We start from the raw sequence: 21,282 nt of genomic DNA, 5'->3' as shown, positions 1-21,282 counted from the left end.
ATAGTCCACAAATGAGTGAAATCATTTGTTACTTGTCTTTCACCACCTGGCTTATTTTCACTGAGCATAATACCCTCTAGCTCCATCCATGTTGTTGCAAATGGTAGGATTTGTTTTCTTCTTATGGCTGAATAATATTCCATTGTGTATATGTACCACATCTTCTTTATCCATTCATCTACTGATGGACACTTAGGTTGCTTCCATTTCTTGACTATTGTAAATAGTGCTGTGATAAACATAGGGGTGCATCTGTCTTTTTAAATCTGAGAACTTGTTCTCTTTGGGTAAATTCCTAGGACTGGAATTCCTGGGTCAAATGGTATTTCAGATGTTTTAGTTTTTTGAGAAACTTCCATATTGCTTTCCCCAATCATTGAACTAATTTACATTCCCACCAACAGTGTAGGAGGGTTCCCTTTCTCCGTATCCTCGCCAGCATTTATTGTTCCTTGTCATTTAGACTTGGCCATCCTAACTGGTGTGAAGTAATTTCTCATTGTGTTTTAATTTGTATTTCCCTGATAATTAGCTCTGTGGAGCATCTTTTCACATGCCTATTGGCCATCTGAATTCCTTCTTTCAAGAAGTGTCTGTTCAGATCCTCTGCCCATTTTTTAATGAGGTTATTTGCTTTTTGTGTGTTGAGGCATGCAAGTTCATTATACATTTTGGATGTTAACTCCTCATCGGATATGTTGTTTATGAATATATTCTCCCATACTATAGGATGCCTTTTGTTCTACTGATGGTGTCCTTTGCTGTACACCATCTTTTTAGTTTGATGTAGTCCCATTTGTTCATTTTTACTTTTGTTTCCATTGCCCAAGGAGATGTGTTCAGGAAAAAGTTGCTTATGTTTATATTCAGGAGATTTTTGCTATGTTTTCTTCTAAGAGTTTTATGGTTTGATGACTTAAATTTATGTCTTTGATCCATTTCAAGTTTACTTTTGTGTATGGAGTTAGACTAATCCAGTTTCATTCTCTTACATGTAGCTGTCCAGTTTTGCCAACACCAGTTGTTGAAGAGGCTGTCATTTATGCATTGTATATCCATGGCTCCTTGTCATCAATTATGTTTTTTAGAAACAATAATGGAAATGTATTTTATCATTAATATGTGAGTGCTCTTTGCATCGATGGCTGTTATGGATAATTTGAATATATGGAAACGTGACCTTGTAGAATCTAGAATTAAAGCAGTCACTGAAAACTTCAAGTTATAATTTAAAGACTAAATATCTTATAAATACTTTTATAATTAAACAGTCTAAAAATTACATTAAACTTAAACTCCTCCCCCCAGTATAAAGTTTTATTTTGCATAAAGGAAAACAGAGCAAAATGAAGCCAAAATTCTCTTGGCCATCAGTTTCAATAATAAAGTCAAACGAAACTCAAAAATGACTTTCCTTATAAAGCAACCATATAGTGTGTGCTGGTTGCTTTAAAACTCAGTTATGAAGTGTCACATAATATTAATAACTGCATTCTGTACTTGTTCCAGATTATTTTCATTACTTTTTTTGTGCATTTTTTTCTTTTTCCCACCTTTTTTCCGTTTTTCTTCTCCATTGAGAAGTACTCCTTGAGTTCTGCACTTTATGTTGAATGTCTAATTTCTTACCATACTGCTTTCACTTAGTCTGTCATTTTTCTTGAGGATCATGAACTGTTCAAAAACCCATTGCTTTGGTAACCTCTGAATACAGTGATAGAAACATGCTAAAAATGGAAGTAAAGATGTTAGGTACAGAATAAAGGGTTATTTTTACTAACAAAATGTTCTTTCTCCTTTTATATATTAAAATATTAATAACAATGTTAATATCGTTAAAAATGCAGGATTTTTAAGACGTTTTGAAGAATTTCTCTGTTCTCCTTAAGGTTGTTTTGCTATGATCTTCATCTATTCCAGCATTTTATTTTCTATGAATCTTCAATTTTTAACTTACTTTTTTCTCTTTACTTATTTTTTTCCAGTTTTTCTTAAAATATTCAGAGAATTCTTTTTTTTTCAAAACCTGTTATCTTCATTGTCAGAGTTTCCCAGAAAATACTCAAAGAGTTATGTTTTCATCTTATTTTGCTATAATATCAAGAGCAAAAGAAATGTTTTACAGATATTTTCATTATTAGGGCATTCTTTCCTGTTAGTGAAATTATCAAAAATAGATTTATTTGTGTTTTTTTCCTCTTTTATAATCTCTTATCCTTTCCTTCCTTGTAATTCTTGTAATTTAAATGCCTAATACCCAGAACACATTACTAAAGTTACCTTTTCTTTTCTTTGTCTTTTAACATAATATGATTTAAGATACTTATGATTTATCTTTCTTTCCTAGTGTTCCTTTGAAAACTTCTTTCCTATGCAAATTTAAAAAGACAGAATCATTATACACTCTGTCAATAGTTACTCTTTGATTTTTTTCTATATGTTCTGATTTATATAGTTTTTATAATGTAATTTTTCTTTACATAATTTTGTACATAATGAAGACTAGGTTGTAATAAAGGAAACTTAAAGTCTGTCATTAAAAATTCCTTTTTTTCAAGCAATAATGAACCACTGACTTAATGATATATTTTAGATAGGTTCTTTTTTCCTTTTAGTTTATTCTGAGCAACTTATGTGCTGCCTAAATTAGGCAGTTTTGACTAAGATAATTTTTCTTGAATAATATGTTGTATAAGGAGTACTTAAAAACATCATTAATAGGTAATTCCATTAGGGAACTTAACTTACCTTGAAATATGCTTGGTAACACAATTTTTGTCATGATATATTGACAAAGTATCATATTCCTATGTTATAGTTCCTATCTAATCAGGAATTTCCTACTTATCATGGTCTAATCAATGTGAGAACAATGTGATGGTGATGACTATAATATATGATTTTATAAGTCTGTCCATTCAAAAATGAAATTTAAGCATAGCATATGTATAACTGCTGCGATTTTAAGTTAATTAAAAATTCATATGGTAAAGAAATTGATTATATTCTATAATGCTACTTTGTATTTAGGACTTTAAGAACTTTAAATTATTTTAAAAATTCAGCTATTTTAGCTTGGTATATTTAATAAGTTGTATCATTTATTCATGTTAATAGTGAAAAATTTCATTAATCAACAGGCAACTCACCTAAGGGATTTTCTGAAAAATTCTACCTAATTGTAATAGAGTGTACCCAAGATAACCATTCATTGTTACACATGTGGAATTTACATTTAAAATCCATTCCTGTCTCATTGGGTAAGTCATTTTTTTGAACTTTAGGTTTAAGTTAATAAATTATATGATTAGACAGTTCAGACACATTTTTAAAACGATTTTTACTGCATGATGGTAATTGTAGTTTATTCAGTTACTTAAAAAAGCCAAAGGATTGTCTGATTTTCTTGCTCTAAAAAATCATATTAATATGGTTACTTTTTTATCTTTTACAAGACAGTTTTAGATTATAAGACATAGCTATTAATGTTTATAAGGTTCCACTCACCCTGATTTCTGGTTGTTTTCTTGTGTTTTATAGATGAAAAAGTAGATACAAAAATTTCTGAAGCAGTTTGGCAGCTAGAAGAACATTATTCTTCTTCTCCAGAGAAGATCTTATCTCCTTTTTCACAGAAGTATCAGGCTTGCAGAGCAAATCTCCAGAGTACCAGCAAGTTGACACTGTCTTCAGAAATGGTTTATAGCCAAGAGTTGCATTTGCCAGAAGGAGTTGAGATAATAAGTGTTAAGCCATCAGCAGGTTTGTAATTTTGTGAAAAGAAACTAAACTCTGTAATTCATGAGTGTTTACTAGGTATTTTTTTCTTAACAAAATAATTTATGAGTCTTCTACTAAGTATTTAAAATAGGTGCAGTTACCTTTTGATAAATCACACAGAAGCAGAAATGGAAAGAATATTTACCAAATTGAAAACTTTAATTTCTCAGTTTTAGGATTACTCTGACATATTTCAGCCAGTGGTGTTCTTTAAGTATTGGTTTCTAAAACAAATTTGCATTATCATTTTGTGAAGACAAAGTGAAAGTTTCTAGGGAGGAGATAACAAGGTTACACCTTATTTAGCAGCTTTGATACTGGTGATGGCTTCCTGGAGTCATGTGTTGTGAAGGATCCTGAGTAATGGCTCCTGATACATATCTATTACCCTTATCCTAGGGCAGCGGTTCTCAGAATGTGGCCTCCAGACCAGCAGTATAAGCATTATATGGGAACTTGTTAAAAATAAACATTCTTGGTCTTTTTATCACCCATTTCTTTCATTTTCATAGTCAAAGTGTGGGTTTTGGTCTTTTCTACTTCTCTGCCATTTTTTTTCCCACTGTGATTAGTTTGAATACTTTTCAGTTTGCCATGTTGTTTTCAGGTACTTAGTCCTTTCTAATTGGTGAAGTTAGGATCTGGGTGATACTAACGGTGTGCTGATAACTTTTACATTCTACTTCTTTGTATATTTTAGTAAAAGAAGCGTTAATGCAAGGAAAGGAAAGTTAAAGATTGAAAAAGAATGACCTTTTCACTTATAAAATTTTAGACCTGTTATCCTTAGCCAGAACTACTAAATTTCAGCTAAAATAATATGGCAAATGTAAGAGAAACTGAAGATATTTCTAAAAGAAATCCCTTTTTTTAAACTTTGGGTTAAATTGGGTATGAACAAAGAAAAGCAGTCCTAAGGAAAAAGAAGAAATTTGTTTTGCTTGGCTAAAACAGTAGCATACCATAAAAGATTTTTTTCCTGGTCTTCACAATTTTTTAAAAATTAACACTATTGGGAAGAGTAAGCTCTTACTCTCTTTTCAGCTCAGAGAAACCAATGGGCAACACTGATTGTTTAAAGTCCCCTTGGACTTAAAAAAAAATCTATTACAGTTGTGTTGAAATGTGCTTTTAAAATATGATAAATGTTCCACATTAAAATTAGTAGTTTATGTCTAGAAGTTTGGGACAGTGCTGGCAAACTATGGGCCACCTGTCTGTTTTGCAAATAAGTGTGGGACACAGCCACACCTATTTGGTTACTTTTGTGTATGGCTGTTTTTGTTCTACAATGGCAGGGTTGAGTAGTTGCAACCAAGACCCCTATGCTAGCAAAGCAACTTATTACTAGCTGGCACTTTAAGGAAAAGTTTGCTAACCTCTAGTTTAGGAAGAAATGAGTATATAATAACATTAAGCCCAAGCAAACATTATGTCCTACTTAGGAATCTTCTTAGCATCAGTTATGTCAAATACAGCTCAATCATACAGGGCCCTGTTAATGTTTACGTAAGTATGGGCCATTCACAAAGTTTTATTAAAAAATATTAAAGAGACAAAAATGTTTTTAATGTATTAATGTCTTTAAAAATAGATTTGTAATAATATATAAAACTAGCAAAGAGTTGTGAAAAAATACTGGGCTGAATTGAGTACTAGAGTTCAGGTTTTCTAATTCTGTCTTAATCTAGCTGTTTGATTAAGCATAAGGTACTTAACATTTGGTTTAGGGTCCTTATTAATAAAATGCAGCAATTGAAGTAAATTATCTCAAAGTTCTCATTTGTCTCTAGGTTTTGGTAATATTGTCCTTTTTATATGCCTTTTAATGTCATTTAAAGATCCTTATTGACCCTTAAACTAAATATAGACTGTCATGTGGTTAACAGTAGTTTACACAAAAGACTAAAACCTTTAGTACATGGAAAGAGAAATCTTTAACCAAATTTAACATTTTGTTAATGGATTATTTTTATTTTAGGACATCTGAGTTCTTCTTCCATATATCCTGTATGCAGTGCTCCTTATTTATTGGCAACTTCATGCTCAGATGAGAAAGTAAGGTTCTGGAGATGCAGAGTAACAGATGGAGAATCTGCCACATCAAAGAATGGAAAAATGGATCTTGTATATATTTGGGAAGAATGGCCACTACTTATTGAAGATGGACTTCAGAGCAGTAGTAGTATAACTGTACCCGGTAGGCCTGTAGAAGTTAGCTGTGCTCACACGAATCGCTTAGCAGTAGCATATAAGCAGCCTGCATCTAATAGTAGATCTTCTCAGGACTTTGTGATGCATGTCAGTATCTTTGAGTGTGAGTCTACAGGAGGTTCGTGTTGGGTCCTTGAACAGACAGTTCATTTAGATGAGTTAAATACAGTGTTGGAATCTGGTATTAGTATTGATAGCAATTTAGTGGCTTATAATAAACAAGAGTTATTTTTATCCAGTAAAGAGAGTATCACATCAAACACAAAGCATTTAGTTCACTTAGACTGGATGTCTAGAGAAGATGGCTCTCATATCCTGACTGTAGGAATTGGATCAAAACTTTTTATGTACGGACCTCTGGCTGGCAAGGTACAAGAACAGACTGGTAAGGAAAGCCTGGCATTTCCTATCTGGGAGGGTACTAAAGTTGTGCCTCTTTCTAAATTCGTACTATTACGAAGAATGGACTTAGTTTCTTCTGTAGAAGGCTCTCCACCTTTTCCTGTTTCTTTGTCATGGGTCCGGGATGGCATCTTGGTGGTAGGAATGGATTGTGAAATGCATGTATATTCCCAGTGGCAGCCATCTTCTAAACAAGAGTCTGTTGTAACAGATTCATACAGTGGGAGCACTCCGTCTATAATAAGTTTAATAAAGCAGAGTAATTCATCAAGTTCTGGATTACATCCTCCAAAGAAAACTCTGACTCGATCCATGACTAGTCTTGCACAGAAAATCTGTGGGAAAAAAACTGCATTTGATCCTTCTGTGGATATAGAAGATTCAGGTCTTTTTGAAGCAGCTCATGTTCTTTCCCCAACTTTACCTCAGTACCATCCCTTGCAGCTTTTGGAACTCATGGATCTTGGCAAAGTTCGGAGAGCGAAGGCCATCTTATCTCATCTTGTCAAGTGCATTGCAGGGGAAGTTGTGGCTCTGAATGAAGCTGAGTCCAATCATGAGCGCCGCCTTAGGTCTCTCACCATCAGTGCTAGTGGAAGCACCACCAGAGATCCCCAGGCGTTCAACAAAAGTGAAAATACAGATTACACAGAAATAGATTCTGTCCCTCCACTTCCTTTGTATGCCTTACTTGCAGCAGATGATGATAGCTATTACACATCTGTGGAGAAATCTGTTAATCAGAATACCTTAAATAACTCAAACCAGTTGTCAAAAGAAAATTATGATGAGCTTTTTCAGACTTCAGCTTTAATGACTGACAGTCATGTGTTAGAGACAGATGAAGAAAATACAAAGCCCAGGGTTATAGACCTTTCACAATATAGTCCAACATACTTTGGTCCTGAGCATGCTCAGGTTCTTTCTGGCCATTTACTTCATTCTAGTTTACCAGGACTCAGCCGGATGGAGCAGATGTCATTGATGGCCTTAGCAGATACAATTGCAACTACCAGCACTGATATTGGAGAAAGCAGAGACAGAAGCCAAGGTAAAACTAAATTGGGTACAGGACTGGAGGAAAAATAGTTCAACTTATTTTCAAAGCAAATAATCTTAGGTAATTTTTATAAAAATGATGCCATTGAAGGTTTTTAAAATTGTCATTGCTGACTTCACAATAGTTTTTACTTGAATATATACTTTTTATCCCATAAATCATAGTCCTCTGAGAAAGTGACAGATTCATTATGCCAGTCATTTTTACCTAGTGTTAGAGATCCAACTGAATGCTTTTGAGTTTGGCAAAAGTTGTCATTCTTACTAAGTTATTTTTTTAGGTATAAATAAAAGGTGCTTTCTGCTTTATTTTTTCTCATGTTGTAATAATTAATTCACTATTATCCTGGTTTTTTAAACTATTATGGTATTTTAAAATTAACATTAATGTATTCTCCTACCTAAAATAACAAAAATAAAAATAATGTAATCAGGTCTTTTCCTTAACCAGAGAGCATTTTTTTCCTCTTAATCTCCTGAACTATGAACAAATTTGAATGTAAAATTCCTGTCAAATCTCTAATACGGTCTGAACTTAACAACCTCAGCCTTATGTACCAGATACAGGTCAGTAGGCTGCATCCTTCAAACTATGCTTGAAAGGAAAATATGGAGTAAATTGAAGAAAAAATAACAATAAAAATTTTAAATTTAAGAAAAAAGTAAGTTGGTCATAAATTATACCACTTTTAATAAAAATTATTACTAGTAGGTATTATTTTTTGATGTGAATATTTTATAGATGTTTTATGTTTTTAATCATTTAAAGTAAAAATATGGCCCTTCCACCATACAACTATTTCTTCCAGTGTTAGCAGCAGATTATTGGGATGGGTATACAATTTCAGTCATTATGGAAAATATTGTAACATGCTGCACAGAAGGTTAAACTATTAAAATTCAGTCACATTTTTCATTTCAAATCATATATTAAAGGAGGTCAGATTATAAAAAAATGTCATAGACCTTGAATCAGTTCATTCTCTCATTTATAATTTTTCAAATTATTTAACTCTACTACTTTTAAGTAGTCTGTAATTTACAATTGTATGGAAAAAAGAAATGTTAGATAATATTTAAACCTATAACCCTGGTCAGTTTCAGAATGTTTTGCTCCTGTGTTAGGTGCTGTAGCATACACTGCTTGTCAGAATTATTAGTGTTTGCTTGCGTCTTGCTAATGTAATGGTTTTCTACAAGTAAAAATAAGTAAATTTTTTTCTTTTTGTAGGTGGAGAAACTCTTGATGAATGTGGATTAAAATTTCTTTTGGCTGTTCGACTTCATACTTTTCTTACAACTTCCCTGCCAGTTTATCGAGCTCAACTTCTTCACCAAGGTGATTTTGGTAGCAATCTATTGAAGTGAAGTAAGGCAAATAGAAGAGGTGCATCAGAACATTTAAGTTTGTTTTTGCCTAGATATAATGATGGCAAATTTGGTGCATTCTGTTTCCTTCATTTATTTTTTAAATGTTTATTTCCATTTAATTTTTTGTGAATAAAATACTGGAATATTTTTGGTAGATGGAAAACGTTAATGAAGAAGTTATGTTTTCAAATGCATCACACATTAAAGGCTAATTAGTATTGTTTCATTCTCTTTAATACCTTCTTTATATTTTTCTCCTCCTTTTTGACACTTACCTAATTCAGTTTTTTCCCCAAAAATTTGGATAAAATTTTTGTTGTAGAAATAATATATACTCAATTTTTAATTGTTTTACTAAAAAAGAGTACAGAATACACGAAGTAAAAATCCACTGACTCCCAAAACTGTTAACATTAATGTGTATTTCAGATATTAGTTTAATAACATTTCAGATACTCTTATTTACTGTTAACCCAGGACTCTCAAAGTAACAGAAATACTTTACCCAAGTTGAAAGTAACTTAAGACAGGATATTTATTGGCTCAATGCCCAAGAAGCTCAAAAATGCTGATTTCTAGCATTGTTGGATCTATAGATTTAAACAGTGCTATTGGGACTCCACAAGCTATCCTCTCCTTACCGGTCTCTGTCTCTTGCTCTCTTTTCATTTCTGTCTGTTTTTCTTTCTGCTTCCTCCTTCCCTTCATTTTGCATTTAGTTTTAAAACAGGAAAGCTTGAAATTCTAAGTCAGGTTCTTTAATTATTTATGAAGAATTATTGAACTTGTTTGAGAGACAATAGAGATGTAAAAATAATACAGAATAATAGTCCATTTATAGCATAGTTTTTTTTTTTTTTTTTTTTTTTTTTTTTTTTTATCATTGATGTGAAATTTTACTTAAATTTGTAGGCTTCTGAGTATTATAGTCATTCTTAAATGAAGTTTTGGGAAGAAAAAAAAAAAAGAAAACCATAGCGTTATGATGATTTCCAATATTCAACAATAGAAAATCAATTACCTACCTTTATTCATTTGACATACATAAAGGACATTTTGAAATACTTTGTTTTGCATATCATTAAAGGAATGAGTTTCTCCTAAAATTTTTGTGCTCTCCTAAGAAAACTAAGGAGAGAATCCTGTTTCTACTTTTTTAAAAATCCAGGTTACATATATATCAACTAGTAAAACTCTTGGGAGAATCATGATAAGACAGTTTTTTAAAGTGTGACTTATTTTGTATTTCAGCCACTTGAATTTATGGAAGAGAGTGCAAGAAACTAACTAAGGATTATATTAGAACTATGTGCTAGAGCTAGGGTTTGGACCTGGTTGAGGAGTGTAGTGTGTGTGTGTGTGTGTGTGTGTGATAGAGAGGGGGAGAGAGCGAGAGTCACTTTTTTCTGTCAAAAGAAAGCAGCATGATAAATACATTATATTACATGTTGCTTTTGTACTTAACAAAATATATAAATATATAATGCATTCTAAAAGTCAGTGCAAATCAGTTCACAGAAACCTTCATTTTAATGCCTCTGATATGCCTCCTTTTAAATTAGTTCCTACTTATATTTATTTACATATAATTTATGTTTACTCAAGCCACCAATGGATGATTTATTTAAAGAGATACAGGTTTCTTATTGCAGATGATGCCACCAGAAATAGCCTTCAAATATGACATTTCATGTGTGTGGAGGTGATTATTCAGGGAAAATTCATAGGACTGACATTTTATTTTGTTCATCTAATAGGAGAGTCTTGTACAGGGGAAAAAAAGAAAAGTTAGGGAAAAATCTATCTTCACCTATAAAAGTCCCACCTGCACCTTCTACCAAGTAAACTCTGGTGGCATTTAAGAAACCCCTCCTTTGAAAATGGTTTCTTCTCCAACTTAAGGTAGTTTATGGAGGCTAATGTCAGCATTAACTGAATTATTTGAATAAGGATTTGCTACCTCAGACATCCTTATCATTTATCCATAAATATTAAACCCATAGAGGTAGAAAAGTTATTAGTAACCTGACCATAACATAACAAAAAAAATTCATTATATTCTGATGAGAACAGAAGTATGTTTGCTCGACAAACTGATGATAAAGTATACACATTTATATAAACAGTAATTCCTGTATGGTTCAATACAAACTAAACCTATCAACAATAAACATAATCCTCTTAAGATGCTTGGTAATGTCTTCTGACTTTGACATTCATAGTTTCATAAACTCTCATCTTCAAGATTCCAGCAAGCTTGGCAATATTTTTAAATCATGTTCATTGGGACTTTACAGTAAAAGCCATGTCAACTAGTTGGTAAATTCACTAGAGTACCGTTGTTCTTAATGGAGAATGCCATCCACCTTACTTTTGTTTCCTCAGTTAAGCCTTATCTCCATTATCCTCTTAAAGACTGGATTTTTAAACAACTTTACCAGTATACCTGCTGAGTAAAGCCATTTCCTCTTTTGAATTTCATTCTGAAGATCTATCTTGAATTTCAGCACTGAACAATGGATTCTTGATGGTGAGAGCAGATGATAGTGTCCTGGAAAGATTTTAAGGACTGACCATGTGTCTCAGGATAACCTTTACTCTAGCACCAGATGAAAATGGATAGAAAAGTAAAATCTCAAAGGGAAGGTGAAATAGTGAGTCATACATTCATGCAGAAAATGAATAAATGAGAACAAATCTACTTCTTCCATAGGTCCCCAAGTTTGCAATTTGTTAAAAAATTGTTGTAAGTATATATTTTATTTTTCTCAATATATACATAGGTTGTTCATATAAGTGATTGGTTAATACTAGAATTGTTATCAATTTCTTTGTAATCATAGTTTGAGATAACAGTCTGTTACCTCTAATTAGTCATGTTATGTTCACACTTTACAAATCTAAGATATTATTATTTTAGCTACACTGAAGCTCTTAATCGAATACCCATAGGTTCATTGCAAGGGTTTGGATATAAAAGGGTTTTCACAGTAACTGACTTTGATGATTATTTCTCTAACCCACACATTTACTGTGATACTTAATTTCATTATGAGCTTATTTTTGCAAAGCTAAAATTATCATTCTTTGCTTGTTTATTATTTTAAGGCAATTGAAAGTATGCCACTGTCCAAGTGGGGAGAGAGGAACACACAAAGAAAAACACCTTAGCAAAAAAAGAAGGGTACTAATTGTTGTGTGCTCTTTTTAGGAGTGCTCCCATCTAGAGCAGTCCCTGTAGGATGCCCTGTAGAGGTGGTTTGTGGGAGGCAAATTCCCTCAACTTTTGCTTGTCTGGGAATTGTTTAATCCCTCCTTCATATTTAAATGATATTCGTGCTGGATACAGTAGTCTTGGTTCGAGGCCCTTCTGTTTCATTGCATTAAGTATATCATGCCATTCTCTTCTGGCCTGTAGGGTTTCTGTTGAGAAGTCTGATGATAGCCTGATGGGTTTTCCTTTGTAGGTAACCTTTTTTTTCTCTCTGGCTGCTTGTAATACTTTGTCCTTGTCTTTGATCTTTGCCATTTTAATTATTATGTGTCTTGGTGTTGCCCTCCTTGGATCCCTTGTCATGGGAGTTCTGTGTACCTCTGTGGTCTGAGAGGCCATTTCTTCCCCTAGTTTGGGGAAATTTTCAGCAATTATTTCTTCAAAGACATTTTCTATCCCCTTTTCTCTCTCTACTTCTTCTGGAATGCCTATGATTCTTATATTATTTCTTTTATATTGATCACTTAGCTCTCTTAAAATTCTTTCATTCCTGGAGATCCTTTTATCTCTCTCTGCATCAGCTTCTCTGCGTTCCTGTTCTCTGTTTTCTAGTCCATTAATGGTCTCTTGCATCTCGTCCATTCTGTTTTGAAGTCCTTCCAGAGCTTGTTTTATTTCTGAATTCTCCTTCCTTAGTTCTTGCATATTTCTCTGCAAGTCCATCAGCATGGTTATGACTTTTGTTTTGAATTCTTTTTCAGGTAGACTGGCTAAATCTATCTCCCCAGATTCCTTCTCAGGGGAAGATGTAGCAGATGCCGAAGCTGTCTGGGTTAGTCTTGTCTGAATCATATTTTTTTGCCTTTTCATGTTGACAGGTGCTATTGACTGTCAGCTGGGAAGGCCAAAATTTTCACTTACTACTGGCCTTTCTTTACTGGGGCAACTGCGACCCCTAGTGGCTTGTGTTGGGTAATTGCATGTAGAGTGGGTCTTTGTGTCTTGCCTGGCCGGGAGGGAGAAATTTCCCTTTCTGTGGGTGGAATTTGTCTCAGGCTGCTTCTCTGCTTTCGCAGCGCCCGGTGGGGTGATGGATGGGGGGGCTGCTTGACTGTTTGCCTCCGTGAGGGGTCTCAGAGCTGTTGCCCAGGGGGTTAGTGCACCCGGTTTTCCCTGTAATTTCCAGCTGCTGTACTGTGACCTGGTATAGCATAGTTTTTTTATGTGCTTTTTTTTTTAGGATTGATACTTGATTTATTAAAATATTATACATTTTTTCTTAAGCTACAAGTCCATTTATAAATCTAGCAAATTTTAAGGGAGCTTCTATAATATGGCTAAGTTCCCTTAAACATATCAAATTATATTTGTGAATTTAATGTATTTCTTTTTTTTTAAGTAAGGTATTATTGATATACACTTACGAAGGTTTCACATGAAAAACCAATGTGGTTATGGTTACTATATTCACCCATGTTATCGTGTCCCTCCCATGCCCCATTGCAGTCACTGCCCGTCAGTGTAGTAAGATGCCATAGTCACTACTTGTCTCCTCTGTGTTACACTGTCTTCCCCATGATCCCCCACATTCTATGTGCACCAATCATGATACCCCACAATCCCCTACTCCCTCCCTCCCTACCCGCCCTCCCCCACCCCTCCCCTTTGGTAACTGCCAGTCCCTCCTTGGAGTCTGTAAGTCTGCTGCTGTTTTGTTCCTTTAGTTTTGCTTCATTGTTTTACTCCACAAATGAGGGAAATCATTTGGTACTTGTCTTTCTCCACCTGGCTTATTTCACTGAAGATAATATCCTGCAGCTCCATCCGTTTTGTTGCAAATGGTAGGATTTGTTTCTTTCTTATGGCTGAATAGTATTCCATTGTGTATATGTACCATATCTTCTTTATCCATTCATCTACTTATGGACACTTAGGTTGCTTCCATATCTTGGCTACTGTAAATAGTGCTGCAGTAAACATAGGGGTGCATATGTCTTTCTGAATCTGAGAAATTATATTCTTTGGGTAAATTCCTAGGAGTAGAATTCCTGGGTCAAATGGTATTTCCATTTTTAGTTTTTTGAGGAACCTCCATATTGCTTTCAGCAATGGCTGAACTAGCTTACGTTCCCACCAGCAGTGTAGGAGGGTCCCCCCTTCTCCACATCCTCCTGAGCATTTGTTGTTCTTAGTCTTTTCGATACTGGCCATCCTAACTGGTATGAGGTGATATCTCATTGAGGTTTTTATTTGCATTTCCCTGATAATTAGTGATGTGGGGCATCTTTTCATGTGCCTCTTAGCCATCCGAATTTCTTCTTTGGAGAATTGTCTGTTCATATCCTCCACCCATTTTTAAATCAGGTTATTTGCTTTCTGTGTGTTGAGGCATGTGAGTTCTTTACGTATTTCAGATGTTAACCCCTTGTCAGATATGTCGTTTGCAAATATATTCTCCCATACTGTAGGATGCCTTTAGTTCTGTTGATGGTATCCTTTCTTTACAGAACCTTTTTAGTTTGATGTAGTCCTATGTGTTCATTTTTGCTTTTGTTTCCCTTGCTTGAGGAGGTGCATTGAGGAAAAAGTTCCTCATGTTTATATTCAGGAGATTTTCCTATGTTTTCTTCTAAAAGTTTCATGGTTTCATGACTTACATTCAGGTCTTTGATCCATTTTGAGTTTACTTTTGTGTATGGTGTTAGACAATAATCCAGTTTCATTCTCTTGCATGTAGCTGTCCAGTTTTGCCAACACCAGTTGTTGAAGAGGCTGTCATTTCCCCATTGTATGTCCAAGGCTACTTTATCGTATATTAATTGACCATATATGGTTGGGTTTATATCTGGGCTCTCTAGTCTGTTCCATTGGTCTATTTTTCTGTTCTTGTGCCAGTACCAAATTATCCTGATTACTATGACTTTGTAGTAGAGCTTGAAAGCAGGGAGCTTAATTCCCCCAGCTTTATTCTTCCTTCTCAGAAATGCTTTGGCTATTCCGAGTCTTTTGTGGTTCCATATCAATTTTAGAATGATTTTCTCTAGTTCGTTGAAGAATGCTGTTGGTATTTTTGTAGGGATTGCATTGAATCTGTAGATTGCTTTAGGCAGGATGGCCTTTTTGACAATATTAATTCTTCCTATCTGTGAGCACGGGATGTGTTTCCATTTATTGGTATCTTCTTTAATTTCTCTCATGAGTGTCTGTAGTTTTCAGAGTATAGCTCTTTCACTTCTTTCATTAGGTTTATTCCTATGTATTTTATTCTTTTGAGGTAATTGTGAATGGAATTGTTTTCCTGATTTCTCTTTCTGCTAGTTCATCATTAGTGCAACAGATTTCTGTGTATAAATTTTGTATCCTCCAACTTTGCTGAATTCAGATATTAGATCTAGTAGTTTTGGAGTGAATTCTTTAGGGATTTTTATGTACAATATCATCTCATCTATAAACAGTGACAATTTGACTTCTTTACCAATCTGGCTGCCTTTTATTTCTGTGTGTTGTCTGATTGTCATGGCGAGGACCTCCAGAACTATGTTGAATAAAAGTGGAGAGAGTGAGCATCCCTGTCTTTGCTTTTCTGTTCCTGGTCTTAAAGGAAAGGCTTTCAGCTTCTTGCTGTTAAGTATGATGTTGGCTCTGGGTTTGTCATATATGGCCTTTACTGTGTTGAGGTAGTTGCCCTCTATACCCATTTTGTTTAGAGTTTTTATCATGAATGGATGTTTTGTCAAATGCTTTTATGTCGTCTATGGGGATGATCATGTGATTTTTATCCTTCTTTTTGTTCATGTGGTGGATGATATTGATGGATTTTCTAATATTGAACCATCCTTGCATCCCTGGAATAAATCCTACTTGATCATGATGGATAATCTTTTTGATGTATTTTTGAATTCAGTTTGCTAATATTTTGTTGAATATTTTTGCATCTATGTTCATCAGGGATATTGGTCTGTAATTTTCTTTTTTTGTGGTGTCTTTGCCAGGTTTTGGTATTAGGGTGATGCTGGCTTCAAAGAATGAGTTTAGAAGTATTCCCTCTTCTTCTACTTCTTGGAAAATGTTAAGGAGAATGGGTATTTGATATTCACTAAATATCTGGTCCAGGGGTTTTGTTCTTAGGTAGTGTTTGGATTACCAATTCAATTTCATTGCTAGTAATTGGTCTGTTTAGATTTTCTGTTTCTTCCTGGGTCAGCCTTGGAAGGTTGTATTTTTCTAGAAACTCGTCCATTTTTTCAAGGTTATTCTGTTTGTTACCATATAATTTTTCATAGTATTCTCTAATATTTCTTTGTATTTCTGTGGTGTCTGTAGTGATTTTTCTTTCTCATTTTTGATTCTGTTTATGTGTGTAGACTTTCCTTTTTTCTTGATACTTCTGGCTAGGGGTTTATCTATTTTGTTTATTTTCTCGAAGAACCATCTCCTGCTTTCATTTATTCTTACTATTGTTTTCAATTTTATTTATTTATGTTGTAATATTTCTTATGTCCCTCCTTCTACTGACTTTTGGCCTCATTTGTTCTTCTTTTTCTAGTTTTGTTAATTGTGAGTTTAGACTGTTCATATGGGATTGTTCTTCTTTCTGGAGGTAGGCCTGTATTCCAATATACTTCCCTCTTAGCAAGGCCTTTGCTGCATCCCCCATATTTTGCGGTGTTGAATTATTGTTGTCATTTGTCTCCATATATTGCTTGATCTCTGTTTTTATTTGGTCATTGTTCCATTGGTTAATTAGGAGCATGTTGTTAAGCCTCCATTTGTTTGTGGTCTTCTTCATTTTTTTTGCATAATTTCTTTCTGATTTCATACCTTTGTAGTCTGAGTAGCTTGTTGGTACAATTTCAATCTTTTTGAATTTACTGAGGCTCTTTTTGTGGCCTAGCATATGATCTGTTCTTGAAAATGTTCCATGTGCACTTGAGAAGAATGTGTATTCTGCTCCTTTTGGGTGGAGTGTTCTGTAGATGTCTGTTAGGTCCATCTATTCTAATGTGTTGTTCAGTGCCTCTGTCTCCTTACTTATATTTTGTCTGCTTGTTCTGTCCGTTGGAGTGAGTGGTGTGTTGAAGTCTCCTAGAATGAATGCATTGCATTCTGTTTCCCCTTTTAATTCTGTTAGTATTTGTTTCACATATGTAGGTGCTCGTGTGTTCAGTGAATAGATATTTATAATAGTTATATCCTCTCATTGGATTGACCCCTTTATCATGATGTGAAGTCCTTCTTTGTCTCTTATGACTTTCTTTGTTTTAAAATCTATTTTGTCTGGTACAAGTACTGCAACACCTGTGTTTTTCTCCCTATTAGTTGCATGAAATACCTTTTTCTATCCCTTCACTTTTAGTCTGTGTATGTCTTTGGGTTTGAAGTGAGTCTCTTGTGGGCAGCATATAGTTGGGTCTTGTTTTTTTATCCATTCACTGACTCTATATCTTGATTGATGCATTCACACCATTTACATTTAGGGTGATTATCAATAAGTATGTACTTATTGCCATTTCAGGCTTTAGATTCGTGGTTATGAAAGGCTCAAGGGTAACTTCCTTACTCTCTAAGAGTCTAAATTAACTCACTTAGTATGCTATTACAAACACAGTCTAAAGGTTCTTTTTTTCTTCCCCTCTTTTTTCTTCCTTTTGCATTATATATATATTAAGTATCATATTCTATATTCTTTGTCTGTCCCTTGACCGACCTTGGGGGTAGCTGATTTAATTTTGTATTTGCTTTGTGATTAAGTGTTCTACCTTCTTTACTGTGGTTTTATTACCTCTGGTGACAGCTATTAAACCTTAAGAACACTTCCATCTATAGCAGTCCCTCCAAAATACGCTGTAGAGATGGTTTGTGTGAAGTAAATTCTCTCAGCTATTGCTTACCTGGAAATAATTTAATCCCTCCCTCAAATTTAAATGATAATCTTGTCTGATAAGAGTATTATTGGTTTGAGGCCCTTCTGCTTCATTGCATTAAATATATCATGCCACTCCCTTCTGGCCTGTAATGTTTCTGCTGAGAAATCTGATGATAGCCTGATGGGTTTTCCTTTGTATGTGATCTTTTTTCTCTCTCTGGCCATTTTTAATAGTCTGTCCTTATCCTTGTTCTTTGCCATTTTAATTTTTATACGTCTTGGTGTAGTCTTCCTTGGGTCTCTTGTGTTGGAATCTCAGTCTCTCCAGGTATTCCACCTGACTTAGCTTTCCAACCCCACTAATCACCAGAGCACCATGCAGTGTCAGTTCCTGCTCCCAGAGCAGATATCCAGGGCTAGGTGTTCATCAGTTCCAGGTCTCCACTCCCTCCCCACTCCGTTTCTCTTCCTCCCACTGGTTGGCTGGGGTGGGAGAAGGGCTTGGGTCATGCCAGGTCACGGCTTTGGTATGTTACCCTGTTCCATGAGGTCTGTTCTTTCCTCCAGGTGTATGCAGTCTGGCGCAGCCTTCTTTCCTGTTGCTCTTTCAGGATTAGTTGTATTAATTATACTTTCATATTATTTGTGCTTTTAGGAGGAGGTCTCTGTCTCACCTCTCACGCTACCATCTTTTAGTCCAGTCTTTGTGTGTTTATTTTTTAAAAAAGATTTCTTTATTTCCAAAGATTTGAATATAATGGGCATTTCAGATTAGGTTAAAAATTTGAGTCCATTTATGTCAAAACCACATCTTATTCATTTACTGCACTCAGTAGTACTAAACAAAATGTAGTGTAAAAAGGCAAAATAGAAGCCAAACAATGAACACCACATGTGCAGGCCATTAGGTTGGGAGAATTGTTGGTGTATATGATGCTGTATAAATATAAAAGTATCTTATTAATATAGTGATACTGGTTAATAGTAGTTATTATGTGCCAGATACAGTACTATTCTAAACGCTTTAACAGTATTACTTCTTTTAATCCTAAAAAATAAGTAATAAGGTGGATGTTATGATTATTCACATTTTGTAAATGAGGAAATTGAGGAATCAAGAAAGTTAAGTAAATTGCCTAAAGTTATATAATTAGTTAGGGATGGAGCTGGAATTTAATGTGTACATTCAGATTCTAGAGTCATTGCAGTCTGAAAGTTCTGTTCACCAAGCTATCCTGTGTACTTGGTGCTTTTTAAATTCTATCGAAGTATATCCACAAAAGAAATGTTGACAAAACGACGGTGAGAATCAGCTTTGAGGAAGAATCCATGTAGAATAATGCTTTAGTGTTTCGCATTTTCTAAGAAAAGATTATGAGTAATAAATAGAGAACAGAAATATTAGTATAATGGCATTTGCCATAAGCATTTTTCTTATGTTTTTAAAAAAATTATAGAAAATATATGCTCATTGTAGGAAATATTGAAGTGATAGAGTTGTTTTGAGAAGCAATAGAAAAAACATATTTCCTCAAACCCTAAACACTTTGTTATAACTGTGTATCTCACATAAAGTTTAGACATTTTTTTTTTTTTGCAAATATGAAACATATGTTTCTGATAATCACTATATAATCATGTTTATATTTCTTATAAACATTACTTTTGACATTTCTCTAGGCCTGTCTACTAGTCATTTTGCTTGGGCATTTCACTCAGTAGCAGAAGAAGAATTGCTGAACATGTTGCCAGCAATGCAGAAAGATGATCCTACTTGGTCTGAACTAAGAGCTATGGGTGTGGGGTGGTGGGTCCGGAATACCCGCATCTTACGCAAATGTATAGAAAAGGTAAGTGTTTTATTTTGGTATAAAAGCGAATTAGTATCTTGTGGTATAGATGTTTCTTTAAATGACATTCCATATTTCCTCTCCTATTACTCTCTTTTTTTTTAAAATTTAAGCAGTAAAATACTTGTAATTGTTAGTATATTGCAAAATAACATGTTAATACAGTTTTTAAAAATCTGTATTCTAATTCTTAAATTGCCAGTTGACCCATTTGTTTAGTAGTGTATATGTGATTTTACATACACACACACACATTTAGAAAAACAAAATAGTACATAAAAGCTTGTAATGAAAAGTATAGTCCTGTGTTTCCATTTCACTGTATTCTTGGAGACCATCACCACAAATTACTTTTGAAATTATTACATAAATTGTGTGTGTGTGTGTGTGTGTTTACATGCACTCATTCATGCACAGATTTTTAAAATGTATTGAACATTTAAATAGGTAATGTGTGGCAGTCTTGCATATGAGGGAAATTATTTGTTCACTTAAAAACAGTTCCTTTGAAATTTTGACCAATATTTTCTAATTATAGGTAGCCAAAGCAGCCTTTTATAGAAAGAATGATCCTTTAGATGCTGCCATTTTTTACCTTGCAATGAAAAAGAAAGCTGTGATTTGGGGATTATATAGGTAGGTGAGAAAACTGTACTTTAAAATGAATAACTTTTCATGAGGAATGTGAAGTAAAGATTCATTGTTCTTGTTAGTGTAATTCATATCTATTCTTAGTTACTTTTGTATTTAAGGATAGATTTCATAGGGAAAATAGAGAGTTCACAGGTATTTTCCAGAGTCAAGGAATCTTGACAGGGTTGCTTTAGTTTGTTTTCACATTTATCAGTCCAGAAAACCTTTTTTTCATGTGTTTTGAGAAGTTCTTATGATGCTTCAGTAGAACAAAGACCTAAATCAGGAATTCGAAATTTCCTTGTGGGAAAAAAGATGAATTGGAGTCTACAACAGGCAACTATCCTTGCCCTATTAAGAGCTCATGGACCAGACTATCCCTCCAAACTGCCCATCTCCTGAAGCCTTATATCCCATTCTTGAGATAGGGTCACTTAGAATTTTTTTTTCACTTCTCCTCAGCAAGATTTGGTGAATATAATTACCATAAATAGTTCAGCATTGAAAAAAAGACTGCGGGAGGAAGATAGTAGGAGAATCCAGAGTTGACCTCCTCATATGGATACACTGAGCTAACAACTACATCTAATACAACTTACTCTGAAAATGACTGAAAGACTAGCAGAACAGATCTTTCGTAGTTAAAGAGTAAAGGGATGACCACATGAAGAATGATAGGTGGGGCAGAGGCACGGTCAAGATCCAAACTCTGCCACAGCATGTCAACCTACAAATGGACAGAGTACTGTAAATACAAAATACAAAAATGGATGGAATACCACAAATACAAAAGGCATGGAAGAGCCAGGGTATCAAGCCCCACACCAGGTGCCCTCAGTCCTGGGGACTTGCATCAGAAAGATGAGGTTCCGTAATATTTGACTTTGAAAATG

The 21,282-nt window shown here is 34.3% G+C and overlaps 1 protein-coding gene across 8 annotated transcripts in view; it reads left to right on the top strand.

Annotated features, from left to right (window-relative positions):
- DMXL1 (Dmx like 1) overlaps nucleotides 1-21,282 on the top strand; it is a 169,501-nt gene that overhangs the window by 65,287 nt on the left and 82,932 nt on the right. For all 8 annotated transcript variants that reach the window (XM_036903236.2, XM_036903234.2, XM_036903230.2 and 5 more), the window contains exons 16-21: nucleotides 3,141-3,260; nucleotides 3,541-3,762; nucleotides 5,762-7,447; nucleotides 8,687-8,794; nucleotides 19,587-19,756; nucleotides 20,295-20,392. In XM_036903236.2, the coding sequence (XP_036759131.2) occupies nucleotides 3,141-3,260; nucleotides 3,541-3,762; nucleotides 5,762-7,447; nucleotides 8,687-8,794; nucleotides 19,587-19,756; nucleotides 20,295-20,392 (2,404 nt within the window). The remainder of the gene's footprint in view (nucleotides 1-3,140; nucleotides 3,261-3,540; nucleotides 3,763-5,761; nucleotides 7,448-8,686; nucleotides 8,795-19,586; nucleotides 19,757-20,294; nucleotides 20,393-21,282) is intronic.

This window comes from Manis pentadactyla, chromosome 13 (genome assembly GCF_030020395.1).
Source record: "Manis pentadactyla isolate mManPen7 chromosome 13, mManPen7.hap1, whole genome shotgun sequence".
Taxonomy (NCBI): domain Eukaryota; kingdom Metazoa; phylum Chordata; class Mammalia; order Pholidota; family Manidae; genus Manis; species Manis pentadactyla.
The sequence above is the reverse complement of the archived record's forward strand: the minus strand, read 5'-3'. Positions and strand labels throughout refer to the sequence as shown.